Consider the following 16,953-nt stretch of genomic DNA (forward strand, 5'->3'; position numbering starts at 1 on the left):
TAGTGATAGTTATTGATACCTATTGATATCAATGCCTATTGATGGGTTTGGCAATGGGCAGGCATTGATGCCCCTCAATATCAGGAGGTATTAGTGTCAGTATCGGTTGATGTCATCAGCTAGCAAAATGGGCTGGAGACAGAAAGCGATCAATGCATATCAATAGGGATCAACAGCAAGGCGGTATCAATAGTGTAAAAGAAAGCTTTTCCTGGCCTGTTTAAGAAATTAATCTAGTATGGGGAGTTTGATAGAATCACATGGCACAGTCAAAATTGGGAAGGCAGGTAGCAGCAAGAATCTTGTTAAGGATTATTCTGTTACCTCTCAAAACCTAGTGCACGTTAAGTTACCTTCTACTTCTTAACTATTAAATTCTTAAAATAATGGAAATGCCTTTCAGAAAGGAATTATTCTTTAAGTATTTAGCTGGCTAAAGGATGAATTTAAGAGCTTATTTTCATCATCTACTAGGCTTTGATTTTGAATAAGAAATTGAGAGAGGAGAATATACAACACATCCTGATACTCAGTGAAGGAACTTTCTGTCCTTTTCTTGTTTATATATAAGCTGAATCCATAATTAATCAGGGGGACGAAGCACATCTTTCATTTTTCTTAGAAGAGAGCAGTAATCCTCCTTGAAAACCAAGGATAGGCTGTAAGGGGTGTTACAACCCAGAGAGAGGGGCATATTTGAAACTGAAGAGAGTAAGAGAGGCAGAGAAAGGTGTGATGGTCTTGTTTAAGAGGTAGGAGTATGGAGGGCAATGAACACATGACATGACAGCTGCAAGGACGTAAGAGGAACTAGCCAACAGTATGGCATGTCAGGGACTGGCATTAGATTCTTCAGAATATGTTGATTTGAGTTCTGTTAAACGTGGGATGAAAAATACTTACCATAGAATACAACACATCTTTCAGCAGAAAGATGTTTTCTGTTTGTTTTTCCTGCTCTAGAGGTATAATGGAGTGTGGCATATACTCACACTTGCAAAATGTCACCCCCTCTGGAGCAGTTGGTGGTACTGAAATGCTGGAAAACGCATTACATTTGAGAATAGTGATTTGTCAAAAGCTGGGAGAGCATTTGTTCAGTTAGAGTACTGCTAAAATGTTTCTCTAGAAACATTCGTGAACCCTTTTTATTTTATTTTTAAAAACACAGCTAATGCTGTAGCATAGGCAGAGAGGAAAAAAAGGAAAAAAACACCCTGCTGCACGCAGATTATTACCACTTTGAGGTGTCATAACAGAAGCAGCCCAAGTGGTGACCATCAACAATGAGAAGTTTTATGAGAGCTCCTAAATAACTATTGTTTTTGATGAACAACTATTTTTTTCTTCTTGAAAGAAGTCCATTTATTTTTGCCAGATCTCCAAGTGAAACTGTTGCAGAACCCCTCTGGGCTGGTCTTGCCTATAAGAAGAAAAAAATAGTGCTAATGTTTTAAGTTAAAATAATTTGTAAAAAAAAATACTTCAGAAGTGTCAGTCATTTAAAATGAACATACTTTCAAACAGAAAATAGTAATCAAAAAAGTCTAAGCATTTAGCAATAGTTCAGCTTCACATTACCTGTGATTCATGGAATTTCCAGCCTATCATGTAGTATATCTGAAATGTGGCAGGGACTGAGCCATCACTATTTCCATACATTTCTGTTATGGTAGGGAGGGAGCGAAAAGGTACACAGAACATTAATTCTAAGAACTAATTAGTTCACAGAACATTAGAACTAAGTATGACATATTCGTCATCATAATGACTCTTGGTGAAAGATTTGGGACAATAAAAATATCCCATATGGGTGTATCAACATAGTTCAAATCCTGTCATTATAACAAAAGTTAAAAATGTCTGTATTATGTTATTTAGTTCTAAAGTGTTTTACGCAGAGGTCAAATTAAAAAACAAAAACAAAACATGAAATATATGTTCTTCTAGTCATTTCAGGTTAACATGTTACCTATTAAATACTTACCTTGGTATATTGCTGCAGCTGCCAATATCGTCTCTCTGTGTAGCAGAGGTTTTCTATTCCAAGAGCAGTTACTCTCCCCCATACCTAAAAATATGTTTTAGCTTTGAGAAAAAGAAGATATAGCATATATCATGAGTTAAGTCTCATGCACTAATCACAATTTTTTACTAAACCAGAATAGGTATAGAATCCTCTGAGTATCTCACTGGAAGGGAGCATAACATACAGCAGATAATCAGGAGAATTTCTTACCTATAACAACAAAGCCTTTTGATAACAGTGCTTTGCAATCTATGGTTTGTATTGCTAGCAATAATTTCAGATTATTACTTCTTTAGCAACAGAATCTTCAGATATTTAGAATTTCTAGTATAACTTCTTTTAAAGCACTAAGTACAAAGTGTTTATTCAGAGACACTGCTGATACTGCACATTTTTTTGAACAGTTGGGCATCAAAAAAAGATTATTCCAGAAGACTTCTAATGAGAAATAGAAGAACTGCAAACTTAATCTTAGACAATCCTCATTAATCACTTTCTGCATCTGAGTTTTATTTTCATTAAGTAACTGCCCTAAACAGCAGCAGCTGATCCATAACTAGGAGACACCCTGAACTGCTCCGTAAGTAACTACTGAACTGTATGTGAACGATTACTTTACAATCTGTGACAACCGCAACCATAACACTAACTCAGTTGTTAAGAATCTCAGTTAAGTCTCTTGCTTTCCTCAGCAGACTCCAATTTGAGGGTCCAATTATTCTTGTTCCAAGATAGCGTCCTGAATCTCCTGCCTGTGAGTTAGGCAGGCTCACTGCCTAACATAGTGACTAGAAAGTCACTCTGTGGGAAACAGGCTTCTGTTTCCCCTTACAGAACTGTTCAGCAGCTCACACAGAACAGGCTCACAAAGAACAGGAGTACTAGAAAAGCAGAACATTCACAGCAGACCACAAAGTAGCAAATTTTTGACTTTTGCTTCCCAAAACAGATTTGCTGATGGGCATAATCTCCTGACAAGAAATCAGGAAAAAAGTCATACTTTCTTAAGAAAAAAATGAATTTGGAGGAAGAAATTAAAATTAAAAGGGAGGAAAAGGTATCTGGCTCCTCATCTGGGCATAAGAATGACCACATTATGGTAGTATCAATACATATACGTTTACAAATATGTGAGCACAGAATTCACAAAACTATAATGCATAGTTGTTAGCACAAAAGTACTTTGAGATAATAGAAGAATTGCTACAATAAGCTTTATCTGGAGTTAAGAAACATGAACTCTTCTGTGTCTGTCTACATCACTGATACAGAAAATGCTTATGTTCCCCAAAAGTATATATACTTGCCTTGCAAGTCTTCCATAACCTCAAACAATCCTGGATAGTTTACCTGAATTTCATCAGTGTCCTAGAAGGATTCAAAAGCTTAATTTTAGAGCACATCAAGCTAAAACCCTAGCATTATTTCAACTGTCAGAGCAGCTACTAGAGTACATCTGTCACTCATATTGAAACCACGTATTTTTCCAAAAACAAAACAAAACTGCCTCAATATTTTTAAGGAATTTTGTTCAGTAGCCCAAATGCAATCAGTTTTTAATTGAAGTGCCATTATTTTCATCTTGGTCTCAGAAGAGGCAGCAAGAGTGTTTTAAGACTTTTCCAGTAGGTCTAACCTTCTCTGACACACTTCTCCAAGGAGACCATCCAAATTTTGCTGGACCACAAACCAAAGATGCCCTTCAGCTGATTTCATTGATCACAGTAAGACCAACAGAGGCTAGTTCAAAAATTTATTCAGCAAGGTGCTCTACATGCAAAGTGAGGCAGCACTGCATTCACAAATAATATTTATTATCTACTAGCAGCTCTGATGTTCTGGATAGCTGTCTGATTGTTCTTGTATTTGTAATTACCACAGTCAGGGTGTTAAAGCCAGCTCTTGACAGCAGATGCCCCAAGTCAGAGACAGCAGTGAATGGTGATACATGAGGAGAAAATCCCCCTTCTCTCTCTAATTCTGCTAGCTGCAAAGAGCAGCGAAGTTCATACAGAGTGTCTCCTCCAAACATTGCACCAATGAATACTCCATCTGGCTTAAGAACTTGATGAATCTACAATACAGAAGATAGAAACTTTCAGAATTTTTGAATATTAAGCCTATTTAACTACAAAGTTCTTAGGGATTCCTTTTTGATCAACTCAAAAGCAATCATTACGACAGTTTTAACAGATTTTTCCGTATGTATATCACTAAATACATTTTTTTAAATTACTTGAGCAGAAAAATGCGACTGAATAGAACTTGAGAACACAAATTAAAACTGAAGGATCAGTCCAACTCCCAGTGATTTTCAAAAGTCAAACCAATTATAAGTCTACATACAAAAGTGTCACTGTTGTGCATGCATGACTCAGGAGTACCCGGCCTTTAAATGCTGTATCCCCAAGGCAAGGTGCGTGAAACCTTTTAGTAACACAGTAAGATACCTAATCTGTCAAAAGAGGGACTCTATTTGTTCTTAAGGATGAATCCACAGAAATTGCACACTTAGAACCAGAAAATACAGAATGTGCAGTTAAAAATCTAGGGCAAAACTATTTTTTTAAAATGGAGGTCTCTTAAAACAATATCCTTCATTAATTTACTTCTGGAAAAAAGGTAGCGTAAGATAGCTTTTGTTTACTTTTACTTTCTTAGATGAGGGAAGCAAAAATACTTTGTGAATGGCTTAAGACAAGCGGAGGCCTTATAGTATTGATTTTTGCACTTCTGAATGCACAATAGAGCAATGCAATTCTTAGTATGTCTACCCCCATGTATTTTTTTCTGGACAGAGTAGCAACACAATCACTCAAATTCCAAGGCTGACAGAACAAGTTTTCTTGTATAGTAAGTTCTTGTTCCCTTCCTAGTGAGGACATCAACAAATTCAAAGTTTGCTTTTTGTTAAGAATTGGCAGCGATCCCTTGCTCAGACATCCAGAAGAACCATACTACATAACCAAGCTCATCAGACAGCAAAAGCTTCAAACACAATTTGCCTTAGTGATATGAAACATGAAAATCTTTAAAACTGGTTTTTAATTAGTTATTAATCAAGATACCCTTTTCTATGCTAATAAAGAAGCCTTTATTTGGTAGGTAAAAAGAATTAGCAGTTGGGGACAACTTCCATTACTTAAAGCCAACGGTCCCACATTAGGAATTGAGCATTCAAGATGTAGATGATTCAAGACCCACAGCTTCCCTTTGCAGGAGAAATTATGATATGAGTTATTTTTATTGCAGGGGTAAACATATTTGACAGGCCATGTAATACTCAATTTCTAAACACAGAATAAAGTATTTCCAAGATTTTTTTTCTTTTTTTAATTCTGGAAGTATTCAGACTTCCACTTGTATTATTTTATAATGGCTGGGTACTACTGTCCCTACCAACAGGAGATAGGATAGCACTGCAACAACTGACATATCTGAAACGATGGAAAAAAATATCAAACTGCGTAAGATATTCCTTGCTTCTGCTCCAAAGTCAGCTGCTTTGAAAAAAATTCACCTGCAGGAAGGAGTTGAAATAATCCGAAATCAAAACTTTTGTAACATTTGCAGCTTTCGCTCCTCCAAAAATACTTGCTTCTTTAAGAATCAAAAAGCCTTTAATTTGTTTCAGTGAAGATGACTCTGATGGAAGTTGTATTTCAAAACAAATAGTTGGGACATAAAAATAATGCAAGTTCCACAAACTAGTTTTGGACCAGTTTGATTTAGAAAATCCTACAACAACTAGTAAATGCAAAAATCAATGATATTGCTGCAGTTTACATTAGTTACCATGATCTCACCTATTGAGACTGTAAAATATTAAACAAATGTATTTTTTGTTTCTTAGTCATTTATTCCAAAATTATCAGAGAAAGCAAATTAATAAAAATATTCCTCAAGTGATATTACTCAAACTTCCAGAATTATTACAAAAAATACTTGTGTGCAACACGAGTTATTTATGTACCTCTTATTCATACAAGTCCAGGAAATACATACAGCTCTGAATGTAAATCATGGTAAATGTTGATATTTAGTACCAAAAACCAGCTTCTTACCTCTCTAAAAGCTCTAGGAAGGTCATTCACCCAATGTAAACTGAAATACCAGAAGTGTAGGTATTATATTACATTACATATTTAATAAAATTTGGGGAAAGGCAAATACTTGTTAAATCATCTAAGTGTGTTTCAGAAGCCAAAGTAACAAACAAGTTTCTCAGGTTGCAAAAGTTCTGAAATGCCAACATAAAAACACAATGATATAATATAAAATACAAAATTTATACAAATAGCTAAGTTTTTTAAAAAAGCAAAGAGATGCAATTCCTGGAGACTAATTAGTCAAAATGCAGGAAAAAGAGAAGCTATGTGTGTCTTCAAGGAAAAAAATAATCCAGTAAGAACCACCAGTACAGGACTTCTTCCTGATGTATACTTATGACTCTGCAAGTGCATTTTGTACAGTAGTACTTATTGCTGTTTAATGGACTATTTCTCTTCCTTTTTGGGGGGGGGGGGGAAGTTACTCTGAAAAGAACATTTAACATCTTCACTCAAAAACTGAAGTGTAAACAAATGAAAAATGCATACCTTAAGCTGCTAACAACAAGATCAAATGTATCTTCTTTGAAAGGAAGAAATTCCTCATCAGCTACAACACTGACCGTAGCGATTTCAGTTTCCATAGCATTTTTCTAATGTTGGGTTAGAATAAAAACATCAGAAACTTGTTTCTTTTGCTTTTCTGTATTGTGCAATTGAAACATGACAAATAGTACTAAGAAAGCTACTTACTAAAGCATTCTCTGCAATATCTACTTGAATAAGTTTTTCAACAGTTTCCTGAAATAAGAAAGTCTGTCAAACACTTATACTAGTTTATAAAACAATTTAAGTCACCTTTTGGAACACTTACATATATTTAAGATAAGTTAGAAAGAAACTCATAACACATACTAAAAGTAACTACATAAAGCAGGTGTTTTTCTCCTAAAATATTACTTAGCTATTTCTCCGTGGGAGAATAGTTGGAGTAAAAGTAGTAATAAAAAACACAGTCTGCATTTTTAGGGATAGGTTCAGCTGGATATAAACTGTGCATTAACAACCAGTGAAGTACCTTTATTCATAGCACAGTTCTTGAAGAGCAAGTTCACCACTTTAAAAAGCTCCACAATGTTATTTCTCACTAACAACTTACTGAGGACAACAAACACTAATCAAAAAACATGCATCTTCCAGATCAAGCCTGAAGGTTATTTGTCATACAACAGATAACTTCACTTGCACTACTGTTCTTATTTGTTTAATCTTCAGGTATATAAATTATTTTAAGGTAACAGATTCTGCACATCTTTGGACTGTACCTACTGATATGAGAAAGAACAAGCTACTTCATCAAGATCTGGAGGACTGTTTTAAGTTATAACAGTATCCTATTTGAAAACACAAAGGTAAACATGTACTTATTTTAAAAAACACCAAAGTACCAGGAGACAGTACCTTAGTTAAATGTTGAGCTATGTAACCTCTTCCAGAGCCAACATCCAAAGCAAGAGGGAATGCTCTAAAAGACAGATTTTGCATCATAAAGTATACTCAAAAATTATTTTAAGTTTTAAAGTATGTTTTGTCTAATAACTTCCAAACATCTTTTCTAACTAAACACATGATCGTCACTGAGCATCCTTCCATGAAGTATTACTATGATAAAACACACGGAGAGGTGATCACATACCCACGTTTCTTTTAAAAAAGGCCAGGCCCGCTGGGAACTGCGGGGGGGGGGGGGGGAGGCAAGGGCGCTGCCCCCGCCCTGCTGCGCACCCCGCTTCCCCCCGCAGCGGGACTCACCTGGTGATGTCGAACACCCTGTCCGCTACTCTGCCACCGACCTGGGGGGAAACCCGGCGAGAGTCAGCGGCACGGCGACGAGCGGCGCCCCGCGCGCTCGCCCAGGCCCCTGCTAAGGCCTCCCCCGCCCCGCTGGGGGCCACCCGCGCCGCCGTCCCACCTCCTCCCGCAGGTAGTCGCACTTGGCGGGCTCCGGCTGCAGCGCCGCCCAGTTCTTCTGCTTCCGCTTCAGCTGCCGGTCGAAGGGGCTTAGCGCGCCCGACGGATCGGGAGGAGAAGCGGCGGCCGCTGCTTGCCCCGACGGCACCCAGAGCCGGCGGCTACTGCCACCCCAGCCCCAACCCCAAAGCCCCGGCGCTCGCGCTGCCCCCCCTCCAGCGGCCGCCGCGCCCCCCAGGGCTCGCACCGCCCACCCGCCAACGGCCGCCGCGCCCCCCAGGGCTCCCGCCGCCCCCGCAACGGCCGCGGCCACCATGGTCTTGCAGAAGCGAGTGCAGCCAGGCCGCCCCGCCTGTCCCTGCCCCCGCGCATGCCCCGCACAGCTCGGCCACCAGCCCTCCCCCAGCCAAGCCACGCGTGCGTCCTGTGACTGGTTGGGAGCAGTTTGTCCTGTCACGGCCGCCGTTGCACTGCCGGAAAGTGCTGCGCCCGCGCGTGGGGGATTGTGGTTGTGGGCGTCCGCGTGAGGCGTAAGGGAGAGGTGAGGAGGAGGCCGCGGTCGGGGGGCTCCGGGCGGGGAGGGGGTCGCCGCCGTCGGCGGGCGGGGGCCTCGGGATGAGGGCCCTCGCCCGGGCTGGCAGCGCGAGCAGCGCCCCAGCGCTGGGGCTCACCGCCGCGGGGTGCCCGGCGCAGGGCAGGGCAGCGCTGCGATTCTGCGGGCGCCTTGAGGCCGCGCTCCCGGAGGGAGCCTGTCTTATAATGAAGCCGTTTGAAGTCCTGTTCGAGGCTGATAACAGATCGGTTAGCCTGTATCTGCAGTCAGTGCAGTCTTTTTGCTGTGTATCTATGATCTGAAGAAGCTAAAGTGTTCGACAAACTCTGTGGTAGTTATATGATTATTTGTGACTCATGCATTTCAAATTGATGTATGTGCTTTTAGAAAAAAACATTAAGTATAGGTTAGAAATCTAACTTGGTTCAGATTTTTAAAACTTTTTCAACAATGTATCTAAAGTTATATTAATCACCTTTAAAATGAAAAGTGTTTTGTTTTGTTTTGTTTTTCATATTGTAGTTGTTCAAGTCTTCGGCAGCATCAAAAATGGCATCCCAAGAGGAAATACTGCGTGATGGACGGTTTAGCCGTATTACTAGGGATCCCAGATTCTGGGAAATACCGGAAGAAGATTATAAAGTGAAGATTGATAAACGATTCCGAGCTATGTTTCATGACAAGAAATTCAAGCTGAAATATACTGTGGATAAAAGAGGTCGCCCTGTTAACTTTAGCTCTGTAGAGAACCTGAGAAACTTTTATGCCCTGTCTGATTCTGACTCTGATCTTTCAGAAAATGATAGTAAAGTACATACTGAAAAGAAAACAAAGAAAAAGAAAGCTAAGCCTAAAGGAGAAGTAGATTCTGCAAAACCTATTGCTGATGGTCTCCCTAGGGAGGAGAAAAAAGTAAACAAACAAGGGATGGACCAAGCATGTAAAGCTGTGCCTAAATTAGATGACTCTCAGAGTGATGGACAGAAAACTGCATCTAAATCCAAGTTGAAAGAAGATTGTAAGAAAACCACAACAGAAATTGATCACTCAAAGGGAAACAAGGATCTTAGACACAAAGGGGAAAGTAAACAAGGAGATGCATCAAGAGGAAGATCACATTCAATTCAAAATGAACAAAAGACTTCACAACCAACTGGCACTAAATCAGTGAAGACTCCTAGGATGGAACATTCCCTAGGAGGGAAAGTAAAAGAATCAGGTTTGTTGTTAGAATAGAAGGGGTAGAATTTGGCAAAGTTTCCTTGGGTGGTGTTGCTATTGTTTTGCAAGATCAATCATATTGATTGAATCATATTGATTGAATCATATTGAAGCTGACTGGTTCTGACTTGGTGTTACTGAAGAATCAGTGTATCTGGGGTTGTCTTTATTGTTGGAGATGGAATTGGGGTTGGGGTAGCTTGAAAAAGTAAAATATATAGTAGGGTATATATTTGTATATTTATTAAACTGAATAAGAATGTTAAGGCCATGAACGCTTCAACATATCAACACTTGTTGATTGAAAGCATAAGGATGGCAGCATCAAGCCCTTAGTTTAAGGGGGATGTGGTTTTAAAAGAGTGCTGACAAGGAGTTATTTCTTTATATTGAAAAGATTGAAGCTTACTAAAATATTGATTAAAGAAATCAGCAGTGAAAGCTTTTACTTCTAAAGTATTTGGAATCATCATCATAACTACCATGTTTTCCTATGGATAGTCTGTGCTGTGAGATGAAGGGTACGAAATCATGGCCATAGCCAAACTCACTGGTCTAGAGAGAGCAAGTGACTTGGAGAAAAACTTCCTTTGTATTATTTGAGCATTTGTATAGCCTACATTACTGAAATTGATTTTTACCTGTAGATTCTATACATAGAAATAGAATAATAAAATAATGTTTTCTCAGAGTTTGAGATTGGTAATACAATCGTGGGCCTAAAGAACAATAGGTTAGACAAGCTGAAGAGGCAATGCTGATGACTTATGTAGTTTGTACTTGCCTGATGTAAGCTGTTGCTGTATTATGTTATACATTTATACGGTCTGTAAACTTGTAGGAAGACAGCTGAGATCTTTTAATCTTTGTAAAGACTCATATGTAATAACAATATAAAAATAGATATTGAATGTTTATTTTTTAGCAACTCTGTGCACAGCCAGCTGTGATCAAAGTGACATCAATAAAAGTCAACTAGAGGAAGAAATTTCTGAAAGTGAAAACTGTTTTGAGTATGCAGAATCTGAAGAGGAGTCAGAAGATGATGAGGAAACAGAGGAGGAGGATAGTGATTCAGAAGATGAAGAAAGTGATATTGGGCCTGATCTAGCTAGGGGCAGAGGGAATATTGAAACGAGCTCTGATGATGAGGATTTCAGTGACCTATTTCCAAAGGAGCCAGAGATTGAGCATTCATGGGGCGAGCTAGATAAAGATGCCCCACGTGGAGATGAGGTAACACTTGAAAATTTACTATTTCGGCATGTGTAAAGTTGCTACATGACTAATTGATTTGACAAATGAATGTGATGATAAAGATGTGCACTGTTACAAGTTCATTGTAGACCTTCATCTATGAAACCATCTGCAAAAGTACTTTTAGTAAGGGGTTTTCAACCTTTTTTAATTACAAAGAACTCTGCAAGTGATGATGAAACTGGCTGAAAATTACAGACTTTTAAGTTTTCTGTGGTATCTCTCTTTACCTCAGCATAGGTAAGCTATCTATACATGAAGAAACAAACAAATAGAGCTTTCCAGAAATTCCAGCATCTGAATGGTACTGTTCTTTATGCTGTTATTCACTACTGAGGATTTCACTTTTTTTCACTGTCACTTTTTTCACCTGTGTTTTCTTCTAAAATAACCATAATTGCAGTGCTTTCAGTGTTAGTGTAGTTTAGGCTTGAGAGATACTTTATAAGATCACTGCAGATTTTAGAATACTAGTAAGACCCCATTGTGAATTTTAATTTTCTTTCACTACAAAAAAAGCCGTATCAAAATCTGTAGTGCATTTTAAAAAAAAAAAAGTTAAATGTGCTGTTGTAATGTTACAGGTATGAATATTTTTCTTGTGTATGTCATGCTGTATGACCATTCTGATTCATTGTATCCTTTGTCCCAAGAATTGCATGACATGAACTGTACTCCATTTCCTTTCTGTATTTTTCTCTGTGTGTCTTAACCACTTTCTAACAGTTGCTACCACCTCTGCAGCAGTGTTATTCTCTGTGATGTCCTTTTGTTTTTCCACCAATTTATAAATGGCTTTAGTGTCTTGCTTTCTGCTGACTGCCTCCTTGTAAGAGAAGATAGACATCATAATATAAAACTTTGAGTTCTTACACCTTCTTTGGAAGTTTTCAGCTAGGTTTTATTTATATATTCCCAGCTAATGCATATTACAGCCTTAAATGTGTGTTTTATTTGCTTAATATCATAATACTTAACTAATTTCTGGATGTGAGTACTTAAGAGTTTCTACTAAGAAGTCTTATGTTGGCTGAACGACAAGTTTAAGATTTCAAGGAAATCTTTACTGTGATAACACAAATGCACCATTGATAAATAATTTGTATTTGCAACTGCTCTAATGGTAATCAGTGTTAACTTTTGATATATCGAGCCTCAGCAAATCAAAAAACCTGAAATATTTGGCTATTAGAACTTGGAGGATTTTGACAGCTAAGTGTCTAGTATGAAAGCATGCAGCATGCTTTTTGTTAAGTGATTTTTAAAAATTGTTCCATTCACAATGGAAATAAACTTGCAGGAAATAAAAAAATATATACAAATATTACAGCATCTCTGGGTTGATCTGTGGAATAATGCAAAATGTAAAGCTTTGCAGCTCCATGTTTTCCAGCCCTGAAAACTATAACTGCTGATGGGTTTTGCTTTATTTTAAACAACTGTTCTTATGTTAACTTTTGCTTGGTCCAAGTGTTGAGTTATTTTTATTTGTGACTATATTGCATCAGACTTTAAGGGGGGGATAAGTACTCCAGATTACACTAGTCTGAAAACTGGACTTTACTTCTGATTTATCAGGGGTAGAGTTCTTAATCCTTTAGATATTTCCAATCGCATATTTAAGAAATCATTAGACAATGGAACAGGACTTTATAACTATGCACAATTAATGTGCAGGAAATCACAGTATTGTACAGCACTGTTATAATACCGTGATACTAGCTGCTGTTATGACTTACTATATGATGATAACAAAAATCTTACATGCTGATATTATAACTGCAGTGCTAATTCTGGCATTGTTGCAGTTCAGTCTGTGGTGTCTTATGTTTTGTGTCCCTGTATCTGCTCTTTTGATTGCTGCTTCTGAGCTTTTCTAGCTTGAGGAAATGTCACTTTTATGTTTTCAGTGAAGTGCATTGTTGGCTTTGATTTTTACCAAAGATGGTTGCTAAGGAATTGTGTATTCCCCTTAGTAGTCAGGAGTTAAACCTATAAACTTTACATCCTTTTTTTCCTGTGCAGATTACAAGTAGATTGGCAGTTTGTAACATGGATTGGGACAGGCTGAAGGCTAAGGACTTGCTGGCTCTATTTAATTCTTTCACACCCAAAGGAGGTGTTATATTTTCTGTTAAGGTAAGACCTGATTTCTAAAAGAAATAGTGCCTTTTACTGAAAAGAAAAAACAAGGACTACAAAGCTAAAGCAAAATGAGATAGTTTCTCATTTATCCTGTTAATTTCTCTTTTTGTTCTTCTGCAGAACTATCTGTGTTAGAATTAAACTTGCTCTGTTAGAAATAACCATGTGCTGCTTTTCAGTATTGGGTATATACATGGAATTAGATCCTGAAGCTGTTGGCTTCTTGTGTTTATGAGGTTGGATCTAAGTGCTGTTTCACTGAAATTAATAGTGAAGTTTCCAAATTCTACCTGGGGAAGACTACGTTTCCTTGGCCAGCTTAATTTTCAGTAGTCACTATGGCTTTACAGCCCTTTTTATCATTACATAACACTGCTTGTTTTTTGCACAAATTTTGAGTTATTTGTAAATTGGCTAAATGCTGATCAATTAAATGACATTTTTTGATTTTTTTAATGCCTGCCTGCAGCTGAAACTTTGGGAGAAATTTTAGCCAAGTAGCTAATTCTGGAAAGGGTGTTCCCACATATAAATGATTGAAGTCAGGGCTCCTGTTGCTCTTCATCCCCCTCAAAACAGACAGTTTGTATATTTCACTGTCTTTTCTGTGAATAAAAATTAGGCAGGCATCAAAGTTTGTGGAATTGATCCCTTAATTTCTTCTCTAAAATCAATAATGTCTAAAAGGCTTGGTGAGATACTTTTTCTTAATTGGTATATATTATGCATCTACAGTTGAAACTTATTTTTATGTTGTATCTGTAGATTTATCCTTCAGAGTTTGGAAAAGAAAGATTGAAAGAGGAAGAACTCCAAGGACCTGCAGAACTATTTGATCTTCCAGAGAATACCACAGAGAAAGACGGGTATTAACTTACTCTTCAAATGAGAGATATAGTAAATCTAATTCTCAGTGAAAATCCTGATCAGCCCCTGTTTTCACAGCTTCATTTGTGGAAGTCTCTTGTAGACACCTTTAATTTTATAGCTTTTCAAGGAATATTTTAGAATTGATCCTGTTTCATTGTCATTGCCTTGAATAAATGCATTATGATGAAACTTAAGGAACTTGCTTGTTGATAAGTGACTTGAAAGTTTTTATTATGTAACTAATTGAAATAATAAATGAAATGAAAGTGTAGAGAGCTTAGCATAGCATTCTTCTCTACAAATTGCCATTCATGCAAGAAACTCCCTTTGTTGCTTCCTGTCAAAATTTTTATCAGTGTAACCAACAGGGAACTTAACTTAGCCCGAGAATTCCCAGACTGAGATATCTTGAATACCATCACCAGCAGCCCTGGCTTACTAGGCTGAGCTCATCAGGCCTGCCATCATCCAGGCTTCTTCAGGCATGTCTTTTTTTCTGTTACTTTGTGTAAAAGTTTTGTCCTTATGGAACTTCAGATGTTTTGCTTTTATATTTTTCCAGAATTTCCAGATATTTGGCAGCCTGACTGGAGCTGCTTTTGTATTATACATCCGACTGGACTGCCATATATTTAAAAATTCTGGATGCTTCTAAAATAAATGCAGATCCCTTTGCAGAAAGTCCAGTGCATCAGGGAGTTGTATCATGAACTTAAAATAGTGTGTGCTTAAGTCAACTTCACTGTGTGTATCAAGGTGCATCCTAATACATCCGATTTACTTCTCGGTAGGCCATGTACATTCTGAAATACAATGAATGGAAATCCCAGTAGTGAGATATCTCAGTGATACCAGTGCACATACCCATTACATTCACAGACCTGGACCTCAGTCCTCTGTTCTGTGTCCTTCATTCTCCCACCAATTCATCCAGTTCGCAGTCTCTTTTCTGCTTTGTTTCTCTTGCCATTATCTTCTCCTACAACACCTGTGCTTCCCAAATTAGCATCCTGAGGGAGGCCTCACTTGTCCTCCTGCAGTCTCCAAGATTGTCTTATGTTCTTAATGTGTACCCTTATTTATCTATGGCACATCCTTCTCATCAACCAGTACCTTGTTCTGAGCCAGGATTTCCAGTGCCAGCTCAGCTAAGTAATTGCAGACACTTGGATAGGAACTATTAAATGCTTTCTGTGCCCTGCCTAGAGCATACAAAGAGGTTACTCTGTGGCCTGTGCAGAGCCTCTAACTTCACAACTGCTGTAGGATGTGGAGTCAGGTACAGTTGCTGCTACATAACATTTTCAAATGCTTTGAACACTGCTAGTAATAAAGAAACCAGAATCTAATAGTTTCTGTCCTAGCATGTTAGCTAATCTTGTGGAGAACATCATTGTAAAGATCTTGAGCGAGGCACAAGTTTCTCTAATGAAACTATGTGAATTAATCTTTTTACTTGAATAAAACTGAGTTGATGGTGGAACTTCACGCTGTTTAACATTTAATCCTTTTGCAAGATTGGGACAGTGTTTGAATGATGTGTATTTTTAATGAGTTTAAAATATTTCAGAAATGAGAAGTTGTTTAAGCCAGCTGACTTGATTGTATTGTTTTTCACTTTTGCAGGCTTTATAAGGAAAAACTGAGAGAGTATCAATTCAAGCGACTGAAATATTTCTATGCAGTGGTAGAATGTGATTCTCCTGAAACAGCCAATAAAATTTATGAGGAATGTGATGGATTGGAATTTGAAAGTAGCTGTTCTTTTATAGACTTAAGGTAAATCTAATGGTGACTTTTTTTTACTTGTCTGGGAAGGGGGAGATTAAAGCCAATTTAAAATAATTTGAAATAAACTATATTGTCTTTATTCTGTAACCAAAATTATATTTTTGAGATAAATTATATAAGCAATAAGTTGTCAGAATTTCCTTTGGGTTTCTTTTTTATTTTTTTGAGCATTTTTGCTGGCAAATGGAAAGTTTGAGAGTGAATCTCTCCACAGAGATACTATTCTCAGAGAAGTCAGGTAAAATGTTATGGTTGCATCTTCAACCAGTTGCTACAGTCAAGAGAAGTTGTAGGATGCAGATTTAGAAAGCAAGAATACGTATTGCTGTTCTCCCCTTTTCTTCAGCCAAGGGTTCAGAGGAAGTGGTTCTTTTTCAGGATTGCTTACCACAGAGCAAGAATATTGCTGCTGTTGTCTTGAAGCTGCAATAGACTATGCTAGTCCCTATGAATGAGCTGGAAAGCTCTAACATTTTGAAAGCCGTGTTTAGAAAAACAGGAATTTCAAATTACAGTTGTACTTTAATTTTTTTTTTTTTGTATTTAAAAAAAAAAGCTTTCTAGTCTGAGACAGAAGACAGGTTACTAAATCATATTAAATTTTGACAGAAGCTGGCTTTGTCTGCTGGGGCTCATATTATGGACCCTCTCAGAAATCAGTGAAAGATAAGATTTGCTCTGAATCATTCTCTGGAGCTTAATTCATCTGCTTTGAATCACTCTGGAGAAGACGATCTCTGCCAAATGAACGTGTAACTTTTCTGTTATTGTTACTATAGCTTTCAGGCTTTTAGACATAGAAAGATTAACGTTTTACAACAGCGACATCTGTTTGAAATTCCCCAAAGCTCTTCCTAATCTCCCACCTACTGTGTTAAATTTTAATGTTGAACAGCATTTATCATATTACACATTCATGTTGATTTAAAAAAAAAAGGGGGGGAGGGAATAATTTCTCATGTAGCACACAAACATGAAGGTTTTTTTTATCTAATTTCTTCTGGTGTTACACAAGACTTTGCCTTTTTAATAGCTTTTTAATAGTTGCAATGTTAAAAGATGTACCA

The 16,953-nt window shown here is 37.7% G+C and overlaps 2 protein-coding genes across 5 annotated transcripts in view; one reads left to right on the forward strand and one right to left on the reverse strand.

Moving 5' to 3' along the window:
• Nucleotides 1-1,134: 1,134 nt before the first annotated feature.
• Nucleotides 1,135-8,401, reverse strand: NDUFAF5 (NADH:ubiquinone oxidoreductase complex assembly factor 5). 3 transcript variants are annotated; one of them, XM_067292698.1, is made up of 11 exons: nucleotides 8,363-8,401; nucleotides 7,891-7,931; nucleotides 7,540-7,603; nucleotides 6,832-6,879; nucleotides 6,628-6,731; nucleotides 6,094-6,133; nucleotides 3,906-4,103; nucleotides 3,337-3,397; nucleotides 1,988-2,071; nucleotides 1,582-1,664; nucleotides 1,135-1,423 (listed from the first exon to the last, which is right to left on the reverse strand). In XM_067292698.1, exons 1-11 carry the CDS (start codon nucleotides 8,363-8,365, stop codon nucleotides 1,337-1,339), a joined length of 813 nt encoding a protein of 270 aa, XP_067148799.1. In that variant the 5' UTR covers nucleotides 8,366-8,401; the 3' UTR covers nucleotides 1,135-1,336. The 3 variants fall into 3 exon arrangements, with proteins under 3 accessions (XP_067148799.1, XP_067148801.1, XP_067148800.1); XM_067292700.1 differs by lacking the exon at nucleotides 8,363-8,401 and adding an exon at nucleotides 8,304-8,318; XM_067292699.1 differs by lacking the exons at nucleotides 7,891-7,931; nucleotides 8,363-8,401 and adding an exon at nucleotides 8,051-8,118.
• Nucleotides 8,402-8,513: 112 nt separating this feature from the next.
• The window catches only part of ESF1 (ESF1 nucleolar pre-rRNA processing protein homolog), a 37,825-nt gene continuing 29,385 nt past the window's right edge, over nucleotides 8,514-16,953 (forward strand). Inside the window, exons 1-6 of one of the 2 annotated variants that reach the window (XM_067292697.1) lie at nucleotides 8,514-8,590; nucleotides 9,125-9,821; nucleotides 10,749-11,059; nucleotides 13,106-13,219; nucleotides 13,991-14,091; nucleotides 15,722-15,874. In XM_067292697.1, coding sequence (XP_067148798.1) covers nucleotides 9,152-9,821; nucleotides 10,749-11,059; nucleotides 13,106-13,219; nucleotides 13,991-14,091; nucleotides 15,722-15,874 — 1,349 coding nt within the window. In that variant the 5' untranslated portion in view covers nucleotides 8,514-8,590; nucleotides 9,125-9,151. Of the gene's footprint in view, nucleotides 8,591-8,863; nucleotides 8,934-9,124; nucleotides 9,822-10,748; nucleotides 11,060-13,105; nucleotides 13,220-13,990; nucleotides 14,092-15,721; nucleotides 15,875-16,953 lie in introns of those variants that run through there. The other variant, XM_013960124.1, reaches the window with a different exon arrangement.

Source organism: Apteryx mantelli, chromosome 3 (assembly GCF_036417845.1).
Source record: "Apteryx mantelli isolate bAptMan1 chromosome 3, bAptMan1.hap1, whole genome shotgun sequence".
Classification (NCBI taxonomy): Eukaryota; Metazoa; Chordata; class Aves; order Apterygiformes; family Apterygidae; genus Apteryx; species Apteryx mantelli.

What these genes read in the sequence shown, in the direction of transcription:
- NDUFAF5 (XM_067292698.1), bottom strand. An exon ending in AGGGTGTTCGACATCACCAG is followed by an intron (nt 7,604 to 7,890) that starts GTGAGTCCCGCT and finishes TCTGTCTTTTAG; the next exon opens with AGCATTCCCTCTTGCTTTGG. An exon ending in TTCCTAGAGCTTTTAGAGAG is followed by an intron (nt 4,104 to 6,093) that starts GTAAGAAGCTGG and finishes TCTGTATTGTAG; the next exon opens with ATTCATCAAGTTCTTAAGCC.